Raw genomic sequence first — 15,316 nt, forward strand, 5'->3', positions numbered from 1 at the left:
TGAATCTTCACCCCCCCCCACAAACACAACAAATTGAGTTATATGTTAAAAAGGAGTGAAAAGGAGTAAAGATCAGAGTGAAACCTTAAAAATCTTTGGAGAAACTAAAGGATCAATCAGAGTTTAATGCTGCAACCCCGAAATTCATATTACCAGCTTACGGAAGTTTAGTGAGAACTGGTTTGGTGCCATATTGGATGGAGTAAATTGGATTTTCCCTAATGCAAACAAGTCAAAAAAGAATATAGACTTAGTTGAATAACTGTTTATTAAATGGCACAGTTTGATATTGGTATATTAAAATACTTCATGACTCAAAGTTTTCATGAGACTATAATGACAAGCTTTAAAAACTAGACCACAAAGCCACAATTACTGTTTATAATCTGTAACAATTTTTGGCTACTAAAAAGTTCATACTCAAATTGTGATTCTCAAAAGTAAAAATCATGTATTATCAAAATAGACCACTTCAAAGGACAGAAGACTGACAAACCCAGTATCTATTGAAATGAAAGCAGAGTATATTATAGGAGAGGAACTTCTTGAAAAAGTAATGAAATGTACTTTGTATACAAATTGTTTACTTTTACCCATTATCCTTTAGAATTGTGTATGATAGTTCTGGGGTTGGGGAAGACACGGTCTTATTAGGAACATAATATAGGCTATTAGGGGTAAAGGAACTTTATTGAAAGCTTTATAAAATTTGTTATGTGTTCTAGTTAATTAGCAACCTAAAATTAAAAAGAACAGCTAGTATAGTTAAAATATTTTAACACTGCTGCATATTCTACAGGGGTAGCCACTCTTATCAGTATAATTATAGCGCAATAAATGAGTATTTTGTCACCAGAAAATTCAGCTAGGTTAACAATTCTTCTCATGTTTACCATATGCATGCATGTCCTTCACTGTGTGCCTGGGACTTGCAAGAGGGCACCGAATCCCCCAAAACTAGAACCGTAGATGATTGTGAGCCTCCAAGTGGATACGAAGGACCACACCCAGGTCCTTCTTCTGCAAGAACAAGGGCCTCTCTAGCTTCAACTAGCCACATTTTAAAACAGTACAAAGTTCAACATCCTACATAAAAATGTTTGCAGCAGTCAAATCTAGTGCTGTAGGGTGCTTGTTTCACTATGAACCCCCGAGATTGTGTTATTTACTGAAAACAAAAACAAAACAATTTCTAGTTGTGGTGTAGCTCAGCCTTTAGCACATACCCCTAATTCCTCTGGCTGGAATACAGACATGCCTTTAGTACACAGCTTTAATCCCAGACAATGAAAGTAAAGTTAGTTTGTAGAAGGAAGCAGCTATGTTTGAAAGTGATGTCTGAGAGGCAGAGTGACGAATCAGAAAAGATTTGACAGAAACGGCTATGCCCAATGCCCCCAAGAGGAGGATCAGGAAGCTGCTTAAGAGGGAGCAGAGCAGAGCGAGAGGAGGTAGTCTGACCAGACAGCTGTAGAGAACAAGCGCGACACAGGTGAAGTCAGAGGAGCCAGAGAATGAGGGGAAGCTACGAGTAGAACACATTGCCAGATGTAGTCTGAGGTGAAGCAGAGCAATGTTTCCAATCAGAGACTGGGAGGGAAGCCAGAATGAATCAGCCTGGAGAGGAGTTTGTGCCAGAACAGCTAAGTTGAACCAGCCAGAGTACAGAAAGAACTAGGAAGGGGTGAGCTTATTCAGCAGTAAGTCTCAGAGGCTGAAAACATTCTAGGCCTAGATTAGATTGTACAGAGGCTAGAAGTTTCCAGGACTGGGCCTAGGTTAGCAGACAGAGACAGTGAGCCTGAGATGACAATTACATCAAGCAAATAAAAGATAATCTTATGGTCTGGAGGTGGAGGTTGCCTAAGGCTGGAGTTTGTAAGAGTGTACTGGGTTAAATAGTGTTCCTCAAAAAATTCATACCTATCCAGAACTCCAGAATGCATTTTCATTTGCAAATAGGATCTTTGCAGATGTGCATAGTTTAAGACAAAGTCCCCGAATCCTTCTGATGTGGTGATGCATACCTTTAGTCACAGCGTTTAGAAAGCAGAGGCAGAGGTGGGTAGATCAGCTGGGGATGGCTATAAGGTTAAGGGCACCAGCTGTTCTTCTAAGGACCTGGGTTTAGTTTCCAGTACTCACGTGGTGGTTCACAACCAGATTCGGGGGGGGGGGGGGGGAAGGATCTGACTCCATTTTCTGACTTCTGTGGGCACCAGGCACACATATGGTACATACATTTATTTATACAAGTAAGTTAAAAAAAAGGAATGGTCCAAATAAATGCTGTTTACAAAAGAACTATGTGACGATAGTTACACAAGAGAAAAGAAACGGCCATGAAAAGAGCAATGCAGCTCTAGGCATAAACTAAGAAGTAAATGCCGAGGACCACTGGCAACCAGCAGCAGGGGTGCGAATGGGCTGTGTGCTGGTTTTGCCCAATCTTCCAAAAGCCAGATTTGAGAAATCTGGCCTCCTAAACAGTGAAAATACATTGGCCATTTTAATCCATTAAGCAAGCAGTAGTTTGTAGCACTCTAGAAAGATAATACATGGGAAACAGGGAGTGATTACTACTAAGTAGGGTTTTTCTTTTTTGGAGGAGTTATGAAAACATTTGAATAATACAATGATGACTGTACACAGTTAATATAGTAAAAGCCACTAAAACAGTACAGTTTAAATGGGTGAACTGTATGTCTATGGCTTCCATCTCAATAAAGCTGTCTATACATAAGAACTTGACAGATAAACCTGTCATTTTTCAACTTCACTTTTAATTTAAACATTTTAGAGTCTGTTCTAACCTCTACATAGAGAAAAATTTTAAATGGAAACTTCCACAAATTTTAAAAATATTATTGAACACGCTTAGAATGAATAAACAAAGCAAATCTATTTAAGTTAAAAATATTTAATATCAGATAAAAACATTGATTGACAGTTTAACATGGCACATTTCATTCATAGTCAAAGGGTAAAACGTTACTGGAAAAAATTAATAGGCCGTTTGGTAATTTGTTGTCCACATAAAAGCAATGAATGTGATACATTTAATGCCACTTATTACAGAACTTTTAGAGAAAACTCAGTTATCTCTAACATGTTCTGCTAGGAGAAAAGAAAACCGTATTTTTTAAAAACCATATGATACTGGGCTACAATTATCAGTGCTTTTCTAGTAATCTAGACATTTCTTCAAATAGCGTTTCTTCTCCTGGTTAGCCGGTCTTACTGATTGGGTCTCGCAGTAGAGAATAAGGACACTGAGCACTTTTTATACTGCCGAGTAAAACCATATAAATGAATGATGGATACTAAGCTTAATATTTTATGCAGAAATGTGTAATATTTCATTTAATTGGACTGAATATATTTCATGGGTAATTGGGTAGAGTTAAGTCCCAAAAATCTGTGAAATTTTGTGAGAAAGTGTGTGTATTTGTGCCGCTCTTGCTTACTTTAAAATGGAATAATTTGGCACTAAATCAAATAAATGAAGACAAGCAAAATACATAACACTATTATAGTTACTCTATCAGAGTTTACCATCTAGAATTGTAATTTATACTACTAGTTGGTTCTTGACCAAACAGAAACAAAAAGACCTAACTACATAGCACTTACACATTATGAAAATAGAATCTAGAGCTAAGCTGAGGCTACTTTTCTGATGAGCATGCCCCACTCTACCACAATCAGTTAAATAGTTGCAATTTATGTTTTCAAGAAGTGCTTGTAACTTTTCACATTTTCCGGCTGATAGGTTTCTTGGTTATATGGCCAACTAAAATATGGTCTTTGAATTAAGTAAGGAGGTCCAGATCATATAAACTGTTATCTTACTGGAACCTTACTTTATCAAAATACCGGATTAGAACTTCATAACCCAACTCTTGGGATAAACCACTGCAGATGAGCAAAAGTCCATTCCTTGTTCTTGTCTCTAGATTCTATTTTCATAATGTGTAAGTGCTGTGCAGTTGGGTCTTTTTGTTTCTGTTTGGTCGAGAACTAAGTAGTAGCAGTATGACTTACAATCCGAGATGGTACACTCTGATAGAGTAACTATAATAGTGTTATGTATTTTGCTTCTCTTCGTTTGCTCCACAAGTATCAACAACACAAATTAGACAACTTGTGACTGGGAAAGCACGGACTTTGGAGTTGGCAATCCACTTGTCTGTTTCAGTGTTATACTCCAGGATGTGCCCCAATCTGCCTACACCCTGAAAACCTGCCAGGACATAGATGATAGAGCCAACTGCTGCACACTTCACTGTCACGCCTCTCCATGGCATCGGTGACACCATCTTCCATTCATTTAACTTGATATCATAATACTCCACGTTGTCCAGACCACCTTCAAAAGAGCAAAGTATGAGAACTGTATCAGTGATTCTTGGATCTCTTCACAGATTTAAAAAATTTTACATTTTAGTTTCAAACTAAAATTGTTAAACACATAGGATATAAGAGCTTTATAATCATTACCCACATGCTCTCTACCTAAATACTTATTCTTAAACATAAAAGAAATTGACAAATTTTTAGAAACATATTTTTCCTACAGAGTTAAAACAAACAAACAAACAACAACAACAACATAAACCTCACACGTTTTCTACAAATGCTCTATCCTGGAAAAGAAAATTAAAAGTACCAGTGATTTGCTTCGATTATAAACTATTTCAAATGTTTTTCTATCTTTTAGCAATTTATGGAAAATACCAGCGGAGAATAATAACAGAAAAGAAGTGTTTTACTTAACACTTAAAATACTTGAAAAAAATGAAGTATTATTTCTAGATTAAGTTCATATTTGTCATTATTTAAACTAATTATTTAAGATTATTATTAGCATTACATAAGAAAATGAAAAGGTCAATCTTAAAGAGTAAAGATACTTCCAAGCAGTATTTAAAGTGTTGAAAGCTAAGACTTTTTAATATTCAGATATCTCAACTGCTCAGTATTTTTCAGTCAGATGTGATAGCACTTCCTATGGGCACATGAAAAGGCACAGACCTGTCTGAGGTAGTCACAATCACTGCTTGACATGTCATAAAGTTTGTTAGTGCTTAGACATAATGCTGTGTGGATTCAATTTTAAAAAATGTTCCAGTAATTTAAGAACTTATCAGCAAACCCAGAGGAACTAAAGAGTTAAGTTAACATCATATACCTAAACCATTCTGACCACCAACAGCAAATATCTTGTCCTTCACAAACACCAGCCCATGATTCTTCCTGGGCTCAATCATTGAACACAGCTCAGTCCATCTGGAAAAAAAAAAAAAAAGGTTTTTGTGTGCTCTCTTACAAGAAAGAAGTGAAAGACTTCATCTTAATAGGATGGGCTTGCTACCCAAACAAACACTCACTTACTACAATGTTTCATACATATACACACATGTATATATACAGACAGACATAAAACCTCAAGGGGTTTTAGATAATCATTTTATAGTTTTATAGGTAAGGTAAATTGGGGACTTTAATGGGATATAAAAACGGGATGAAAGAGCTTATGCCTTTTGAAGAAATCCATTTTCCATAGTTTCCAATAATTCTTGGAATGGCAACAGGGGTGAAGAGGAAAACTGTAAAACGCCACTCACATCCTTTTTTCTCTTCTGAGATAGGGCAGGGCCCCTCTGTGTAACCAGAGAACTACAACTTGTAGTGTAGAAGACGCTGGCCTTGACGCGTGATGATCCAACCTCTGTCTCTCAAGTGATGGGAGTACACAATACACCCCACAGAGTGAATAAATACATGTGGGGATTTTTATAGCCACTACTATGGATGCCACTATGGCCCTGGTTTTCAAGAAACACACACATTTATGTGTGTGCTTACCCAGGTAAAATACCAATCTTGTAGCTTAAAAAGGGGAGCAGTAAGTACGGTTCCTTCACTGCTTCTATATAGTAAGTTGTCTCCATCTATTACAAAAATATCTGACTTGGAAAATTCTGCTTACATTTTTCTTTCTTTTCTAAATATGTCAATAATATAAAGTTCATGTTTTTATGTACATACATTCTGAAACCTGACAGGTTAAAAGTAGCCTAATGTCACTTGCTCTATGCAGGACTCTCGAGTACCTCTCCAGCACCAGGTCTGCTTGTATGCCACCATTCTTCCTACCATGATGATAATGGACTAATCCTCTGAACTGTAAGCCAGCCCCAATTAAATATTTCCTTGTAAGAGTTGCCATGGTCATGGCATCTCTTCACAGCAATACAAAACCCAAGACACATTTCGTAAATGTTGTTTTTTTAGAATTGAAAGCAATAGCGAAGAAGAGGAGGAGGAAGAGGAGGAAGACGAGAAGTAAGAGGAGGAGGACTAGGAGGAGATCACAGTTTCCCAACTAAAATGCTAGTGCTTATTTTGAGCATAGGATTTATTGGGAGATATGATCCATGTAATGACAAGAACCAGTTTGTAATATTGCTACTTAAGAACAAAATTATTCTAAGTTTTCTCCCCTTCTCTTCTACATTTCTTGGCCTCTCAAATAACAATACTTTATGAATCCAATGGACCAATCAGGTGTATCTTATTCATATTTACTACACGAGCAGGACCAGAAAGAGAGGGGCTCCCATGTGTGAGAAGGTCAAGTTATTTCCTAAGATTTCAGGCTAGTCAAGTGTATGGATATTCTGAAAACGAGAATTACATCTCTGTTGGGTTCCTTCTACCTTTTTGCATCTTCATCCAGTGAGCTTACGGCATGTAACAGCATTGACAGGATCATTTTAAATAGATACATACGTTTCTGTGGCAGGATCATACACTTCACAGGAACTAAGCACTCTCCCGGAAACATTGTTTCCTAAGCTTCCTCCACAGACATAGATGAGGCCATTGGCCTCCACCATCCCATGGCTGCAGCGCTGGGTCAGCATGCTGGGCTTCGTGTGCCAACTCTCAGTTCTTGTATCATAGCACTCAAACAAATAGAGAGCTGAGTTTCCTGTAAAAGAAAAGGACTCCAATTGAGAGGCTGGGGCATGAGGACTGTGAATGAGGCCAGTCTGGGGTATATAGTGGGACCCTGTTTCAATACCCACACTGGAAAAGAAAGGGTCCTTCCTACACTTATCATACTCGGGCTGGAGTGGTTTGAACTGAAATCACTATAGAGCTAGATGAAAAGAGGGAAGAATTGAGGTTTATAGAGAACATTTTTCTATTTACCACAATAGTGTTTTTAAAAAGCTAGTAATCTTGTATGGATCTTGAAAGGCATCACAAAGGGATCTTTGGTTCAGATTTATTATATATCTAGTATTCTATAATTGCAACTGTTTATTAATAATAAGACAATGTGCAGATGAGCCCTAAAGTCATCCTGGTCCTTACTTGAATACAACATCAAAGTATCAAGGTGTATTTCTGTCTGGTACACTAATTATGCATTTTCAGAGCAAACACATATTTACTATATTTTGTAACTTCTGCAAACTGTAGGAACTCAGAATTTAGAAATAATCCCAATAAAGATTAAGTGCTTCTTGTCCTTTCTATAAAAAATAGAAAGGACTGAGGAACTTTTATCTAATTATTTCAATTATTTCTTTTCTTTTTCTTTCTTTCTTTCTTTCTTTCTTTCTTTCTTTCTTTCTTTCTTTCTTTCTTTCTTTTTTTTTTTGGTTTGTTTGGATTTGGTTTTTTTGAGACAGGGTTTCTCTGTGTAGACTGGGCTGTCCTGGAACTCACTCTGTAGACCAGGCTGGCCTCGAACTTAAGAAATCCACCTGCCCCTGTCTCCCAGAGTGCTGGGATTACAGGTGTGCGCCACCACCACCCGGCTATTTCTTTTCTTTTTGAGACAGGGTCCCACTATGTAGCCTTGGCTGTCCTGGACATTAATATGTAGGTGCCAACTTTTAGTTCTTGTATCATAGCACTCAAAATAGGGCTGAATTCAGCCTTGAATTTACAGAAATATGCCTATATCTCAACGAGGGGATTAAAGATGTATATCACCATGCACAATCATTAGCACATAAGTTATATAATAATTTCTCGGGTTTTCTTTTGCTATTTTTATTGTTTTGTTTTGTTTTTGAGACATAGTTTTTCTGTGTAGCCCTGGCTATCCTGGAACTCACTCTGTATACCAGGCTGGCCTGAACTCAGAGATCAGACTGCTTCTACCTCCTAAGTGCTAAAGTGCTAAAGGTGTGTGCCACCATGCCTGGCTCAGAAATTTTTTCTTTGGTTTGATTCTGACTTAGAGGAAGACTTAAATTGACTTTATGTTAGTTTACTACTATAGAAAAGGAAGTAAAGTCTGACAGAAAACTGTTTCCTGTCTTCCTGAAAGAAAGTAAAAATTTCTTATCTCCCTTGTTTTGTTATAATGGCAAATAATTAAAAACGTGATATATGGGTCTTTCTAAATATTTAATAAAATTCTATAGACTTTGAAGATTGTCTAGAACATTCAAGTTTCTTTATCTGACTTGCAAATCCATAATAAAAATTTCTATCTTAGTTATCTTGTAAGGCAATATGGAAAAACATTAATTTAAAATACTGTTAGAAAGAAGGTGATTTTTCTTTAGATTTACATAGTTTTCACTTACAAATCAGAACTTACTGTACAAAATTGACTTCAATATTTTATGTATGACAAAATGGAGTATATACTAACTATGTTTCAAACCTAAGACCTTGCAACATTGAAGCATCACATTTTGTTACATTTTAAATCCATGTGTAAACCATTAGTAACGGCAGGCCCAGAAATAACTCCACTGGCAGCTGCTCAGTGTGGCGCTCAAGGCGGCTTGGATGGATGGATGGGTGGCGGTCTCTTCTGCCTGTTCCCTTCTTTGATCCTCTTTCACTGAGTTCCTATGAAAGCACCAAGGACGGGCTTCTGAGAGACTCAACAGCTGTAGCACTCAACTACAGTCTAGAGAGGTTAGACATAATTATTCCTCACTGTGACTGCATTTTTCCTTCTAGAAGCATTATTTCAGATCCAGGTTATACCTCGTTGGACAATAGCCACGGGAATTCAGACCACAGAGTAGAGATGCATGAGACAACAATAACTATTCACTCAAGACCCTTTCCCAAGCAGTGAGGTGTGAGATGCGAAGAAAAGGCAGGGCCCGAATCATTCTCACATAGAATAGTAACAGGCTATGGAGCTCTCAATGTGCTAGAGAATGAGGGGAAACAGGTTAGAACTGTAGTCATACTGCTTTGAGTTCTGTCACTGTCTCTAGGAATCTAGCAAGTTCACAGGGAAGTATTCCTAAATTAATATGCATTCATTTCACTGTTTTACATTTAAATAAAGATGTAGTATATGACTTTTACCTATAAAGAGAACTCGGCAGAAAAGACAGACTTTGGGAACCACAAATATACACAAAATTTCCATCTGAGAAAATTAGTGAAACAAAGGGACTGAATTACTTGTATTTCCAATGCAAGAACCTTAATTTACAATTAAGACATTATAGGCTCAATATGATACATTAGTAAACTAGTAAATATGGTACGGTAAATAGGAATAGCGCCCCCCCCCCCCAGATTCACGTATTTGAATATTTGGACATAGGAAGTGGCACTATTAGGAGGTGTGGCCTTGTTAGAGGAAGTGTGTCACTGTGAGGGCAAGCTTTGAGGTTTTATTTGTCAATGCTACACCCAGTGTGACAGTCTCCTCCTGCTGCCTGCGGATCGAGATGTACAACTCTTAGCACCACGCCTGCTGCCGTCGTGATGACGGACTAACCCTCGGAAACTAAGCCAGCCCTAATTCAATGTTTCTTTTAAAAGAAAGAAAAGGATAGAACACTTTCACCTAATTCTAAACTGAGAGTTTGAGAGGAACAAGTAAAAGCATTAGTCATGAAGAGCAATAACTTTCACCAAGTTTGTTTGATAAGAGAAAGGGCTTCGCTAGACAGCCCTGACTGGTCTGGAACTTGCTCTGTAGACCAACCAGGCTGGCTTCAGACTCATAGAGATCTAGCTGCTCCTGCTTCCCAAGTGCTGAGACTAGAGGTGTACCTACTAGAGGTACTCCTGGATGCTACCTTTAAACAAGTGCCTAAATCTGGAAGATTTAGTGGAAAATAGTATTTAGCAGATATTACAAATATACTATTTGAGGGGCTGGATAGATGGCTTAACAGTTCAGAGCACAGTCTACTGTTGCAGAAGACCTGGGTTCAGTTCCCAGCACCCACATGGCAGCTCATAACAATCTGTAACTCTAGTACTAGGGGATCAGACACCATCTTCTGGCTTCTTCAGGTACTATGCATGCATATGGTATACCTACATACATACAGGCAAAACACTCATACACATAATAAAGTAATAAAGTAATAAAGGAAAAACAAACAACAACAACAACAAAACAACATACCAACAAACTCAAAACAAAAAAAAACCCAATCCAAATATCCTATGTTAAGGTAAAAACCTAACTCAGTGTTAAAGCAATGAAGTTATTGCTTCTATTGGCTTTAGGTATATTTGAAATATACTATATGATATATGATAAGAATGCTTTTAAAAATAGTAAAAGATTGTGTTTTAAAGTTACATTTAGAAAAATCCTGTTTTTTCTTATTCTCATTTCATATGTAGCAGGAAATAAAAACTTAAAAAAACAAAAAATAAAAATTTTGGGCTGGTGAGATGGCTCAGTGGTTAAGAGCACCGACTGTTCTTCTGAAGGTCCCGAATTCAAATCCTAGCAACCACATGGTGGCTCACAACCATCTGTAATGAGATCCCTAATGCAGCTGTCTGACAGCTACAGCGTACTTACATATAATAAATAAATAAATCTTTAAAAAAATTTACAATAGTTAAGTATGCTGCTTCAAAGTCAAACATTCTGTGGGCTAGTTAAACCACAAAGAAAAGTAAACCCTTAAATCCCACGCCTCAGGTTTACTTGGTTCCCTAGTTTGAAGAGGAAAGCATTAAAAAAACTATTATATGCCAGTCTATTAATCTTTAAGCTCTATTGATCCTAGGCTGTACCTAGGAAAAGAAAAATACTGAGTCTAAAAAATTACTAGACAGGTATTTATACTTACACCCATACTCTACACATTAATCCATGAGAACAAAATGTAGAGCAGTGACCAGGGATGTGCCTTACTTGGTAAAGTACTTGCCTCTGAGGCACAAAATCCCAGGTTTGAAAATCCCAGGTTTGACAGTCGCACTGCAAACCAGTGATTATGGTAGCACAAGCTTGTAGTCACAGCATTTGGGAGATCAGAAGTTCAAGATCATCCATAGCGACAATGTAAGGAGGAAGACAGCTTGGGCTACATGAGATCCAATCTCCAAACTAACCAACATGCCAGCCACCCAGCCAAACAACTAACTAGCTCCCTTTTTTTTTTCTTTTTTTTAAAGCAAATGAAAACAATTGTCCGTGAGTATGATAGCTCATATACATGACTGTAGCACTTAGAAGGCTGAACAGGCAAATGTTGAGTGTGACCACCCTAGTCTATGAAGTAAGACTCTAACTCAAACAGTAGAAAGAAGAAAACAGAGCATTTGTTCCTTTATTATTATTATTCTCTATATATTATATCCTGACTGTAGTTTCCCTTCCTTCTCCTTCCCCCAGTGGTGGTTTGAACAGGTTTGGCCCCCACAGACACATGTTTGCATGCTTGGCCATAGGGCGTGGCACTATAAGGCGGCAGGGCCTTGTACGAGAGGCTCTGTCCCTGTGGAGGTGGGCTTTGAGGTCTTAAATGCTCAGGTACAGTCTCCTCCTTGCTGCCTGTGTATCAAGATGTAGAACTCTTGGGGCTGGAGAGATGGCTCAGCAGTTAAGAGCACTGACTGCTGCTCTTCCAAAGGTACGAGTTCAGTTCTCAGCAACTGTATGATGGCTCACAACCATCTGTAATGGGATCTGATTGAAGAGAACAAGAGTACTCCCATATAGAAAATCTTTTAAAAAAAAATTGGGAAGTATATTTTTTAAAGAAAAGGATGTAGCACTCTCTGCTTCTTCTCCAGTGCCATGTCTACCTGTCTGCTGCCATGCTTTCCACCATGATGAGAATGGACTGAACATCTGAACCTGTAAGCCAGCCCCAATTAAATGTTGTCCTTTGTAAGAGTTGCCTTGGTTATGGTGTCTGTTCGCAGCAATGGAAATACTGACTAGGACAACCTCCAAATAACAAGTTCTAAATGGGTCAGTGAATAAGTAAAACTCAGCAGACCTAGGAGGAGAGTAAGCAAGTCCTACTCAAAACCAACAAGTAGAATTCAAACACTGTCAACCATCAGTTCACCATAAAAAGGCAATTTATCTATAAAGATGGCATTACAATTTTCTGTTATTTTAAATTCTGTTTATGGGTATATGAATATGCTAGCAGGTATCCAGGGGCCAGAGGAATTGAATGCCTTTCAGAGCTGGAGTTCCAGATGGCTGCGAGGCCATCTGATGTCTTCTGGAGCAGCAGCACGAGAGGTTTTAGTCATAGCTCTCTCTAGCCCCAATGCTGGCACTCTTGTCAAAACTTGAAGGTCAAAGTAAAACTTATAAGGAAACAGGTTCTAAAATGTTAACAGACATACACTTAAATTACCAAAGTATTGGGACAAATTTTCTAAATTTTTTAAAACTATGAATGCCAAGAAACTTGGATTAAAATACTTCTGTTAAACAAAAGTATCAACAGGGTCTTACCTACTTCTGAACCTCCAGATGTATAAATTTTGCCTTCTGCAGCACAGGCAGCAAGACTGTCTCGAGGTGTTGGAGGGCCCAGTTTGGAATACCAGCTATCCTTTACAACATTGTAGCAATCCATTCGCTTGATGGGAAAAAGCTGAGAACCTCCCAAAATGTATACTACATTGTCCCAAAACACACATGCTGCATCTCTTCGTTTTTCAAAGGGGCAGCGAATGTCTGTCCAACTGTAATCCTGAAAGGAAGGGCAAGAAGCCTTAGAAACAGAAAGCATAAGTGACCAAGCACAGATAAAGATAACACAAAGAGACTGGATTTTTGTTTACATCTAGTGCCCAGTTTAAACTGAGTGGTGTCTTTAGAGTGCTGACTAGCTGAGGTAGAAATAACATGACTGATGGCCCAGGGCTTTGAAACATATATAGCTGGATAGACTATGACTACCCTGTCTTGTCATCAAAGCTGGAAGATACCTCTAAAGTAAATAAAACCATTGTTATTTTATAAGGACTTTTTTATTGTTTTTAGTTATGTGTCTGTATGTGGGATGTGCATGTGAGTGCAGACTCTTTAAACAATGTGCTTCAAGTAGCTGTTTTCTGCAATGATTACAAGCACCAACCAGTTCCTTAATGTCTGCTTCCTATATTCTCTCTCTCTCTCTCTCTCTCTCTCTCTCTCTCTCTCTCTCTCTCTCTCTCTCTCTCCTCCCCGTTTCTTTCCTTTCCCATTCATTCATCCATTCTCCTTTTTTTTTTTTTTTTTTTTTACTTCCAAGCTAGGGTTTCTCTGTGTAGCCCTGACTGTCCTAGAACTCACTCTGTAGACCAAGTGGTCCTTGAACTCAGAGATCTGCCTGCCTCTGCCTCCCTGAGTGCTGGGATTAAAGGTGTGTGCCACCACCGCCCATAAAAAGATGCCTTTATTTGCATGTCTGTTTGTTTTGTCTTGTCTGTGCTTTTTCTTTTAGCTTATTACCACTCCAATTATAATAGGAGCAATCAGCTTGAAACCTATTTAATCATGTATAAAACAAACTCACCACCAATTAGTAGACCAGATATGAACAATAATTGTTGAATGGAAATTTAACTTAAAGTTTCATAATTTCAAAATAACGATTAAATCAACATCTAGTAAGACATAGGAAGAACAAGAATGAAAGAAGTTAACAAGTTAACTTGTCAGGTATGACAAGTAACCATCACCACTTCAGCAGACCTAGGAGTAGTAAGCAAGTCTCTATTTACACTGAAACTACTATAATGCTTTTTATGTGAAAAGAGATTGAAGGTGGTGTCCTGAATAAAATTCTGTGTCATTTTGACTCTAAATTCTCCATTTCATTGTAACAAAGTCTTACTGGAAAATGGTGACATGTTCCAGTGTGTGCTGGCTACAGCTGCTCTCAGTCAACTGGCAGCTGCAAGACAAACTAGACCTGACTATTAATGTATCCATTTGTCCCTTTACCAGCTCAAACTAGACCTGACCATTAATGTGACTATTTGTCCTTTTACCAGCACTGATCCTGGCTCAGGTAATGAGCTGATGTCTAGCCAACACTCACCCCTTTCTTATCTAGTGATAGCTTTGCAGGATGTTTTGTTTTTCCTTTTTAGCATATATCAAATGTTGAAAACCAAGGGTTTTGTTGTGTCATTTTTTCATGTGCCTATAAAGTTCTTATTTATGTCCATGTCCCCAATTACTCTCATCTTCTTTTCCCATTTCCTTTGGGTCCTTTTCTCTTCTAACTTCATGCCATTAAAAAAAAAAGAAGAGTCTACCTACATATGAGAAAACACAAGATACTTGGCTAGCCGTTTGGCTTATCATTTTCTATGTTTTGTGGCATCCAAAGATGCTTCTATCCACCTACCATGTATATGGCACAGGGAAGTCCGTACAGGTTTGCCATACTGACACTGTGTTCCTACTGCTTTCCAAAATAGCTGAAAAAACCATCAGGATCAGCAGCAGATTCAGTGATTCCCAGTCTCACTGAGTAAGGTGCTCTGTGTGTGAATGTTACTGTTGAGTTCCCTATAAGAATATAAAGTATTTATATCTTTTAAGCATCTGTTGTGTCAGATGTTCATTAGATTAGAATATATCCTAAGACTTTCTATTCTGTTCTAAACTCCTAGGAAAGCATTTGCAGGGACTTTAAACTCTTAATGATACAGTTATTTTTTTTGTTTGTTTGTTTGCTTTTGTTTTAAACCAAGGTAATCTACATGATGCTCGTCTACTGCACAAATCCACCACAGAACAGAGAAATACAAACTCAGCTATAGGTCTCACCACTCTTCACATGGCTTACTCAAAGCTATATGGGAAACGTTCTCTGTAACTGCAAGGTAGCAGTAACTATCCTTTTATGAGCTTCAACTAAACTCAGGCTGAAAAGATTGGTCACTTGTTCTTTTAAATGATCTCCAACACCTGCTATTCTTCAAATTAAAAATAACCAGGGAGGGGCTGAGGAATTGGCTTAGAGGTTGAGAGCACATACTTCTCAAGTCAGCTTCCCAGCACCAGTGTCAGTGGCTCACAGCTGCTTGTAACTTCAGT

General features: G+C 38.0%; 1 protein-coding gene across 3 annotated transcripts in view; it reads right to left on the reverse strand.

Annotated features, from left to right (window-relative positions):
* Positions 1-2,904: 2,904 nt before the first annotated feature.
* Positions 2,905-15,316, reverse strand: part of Klhl7 (kelch like family member 7) — a 48,403-nt gene continuing 35,991 nt past the window's right edge. For all 3 annotated transcript variants that reach the window (XM_052173044.1, XM_052173046.1, XM_052173045.1), the window contains 4 exons: positions 12,734-12,974; positions 6,796-6,997; positions 5,192-5,289; positions 2,905-4,369 (listed from right to left, as the gene is read on the reverse strand). In XM_052173044.1, coding sequence (XP_052029004.1) covers positions 4,086-4,369; positions 5,192-5,289; positions 6,796-6,997; positions 12,734-12,974 — 825 coding nt within the window. In that variant the 3' untranslated portion in view covers positions 2,905-4,085. The remainder of the gene's footprint in view (positions 4,370-5,191; positions 5,290-6,795; positions 6,998-12,733; positions 12,975-15,316) is intronic.

Source organism: Apodemus sylvaticus, chromosome 2 (assembly GCF_947179515.1).
Source record: "Apodemus sylvaticus chromosome 2, mApoSyl1.1, whole genome shotgun sequence".
Taxonomy (NCBI): domain Eukaryota; kingdom Metazoa; phylum Chordata; class Mammalia; order Rodentia; family Muridae; genus Apodemus; species Apodemus sylvaticus.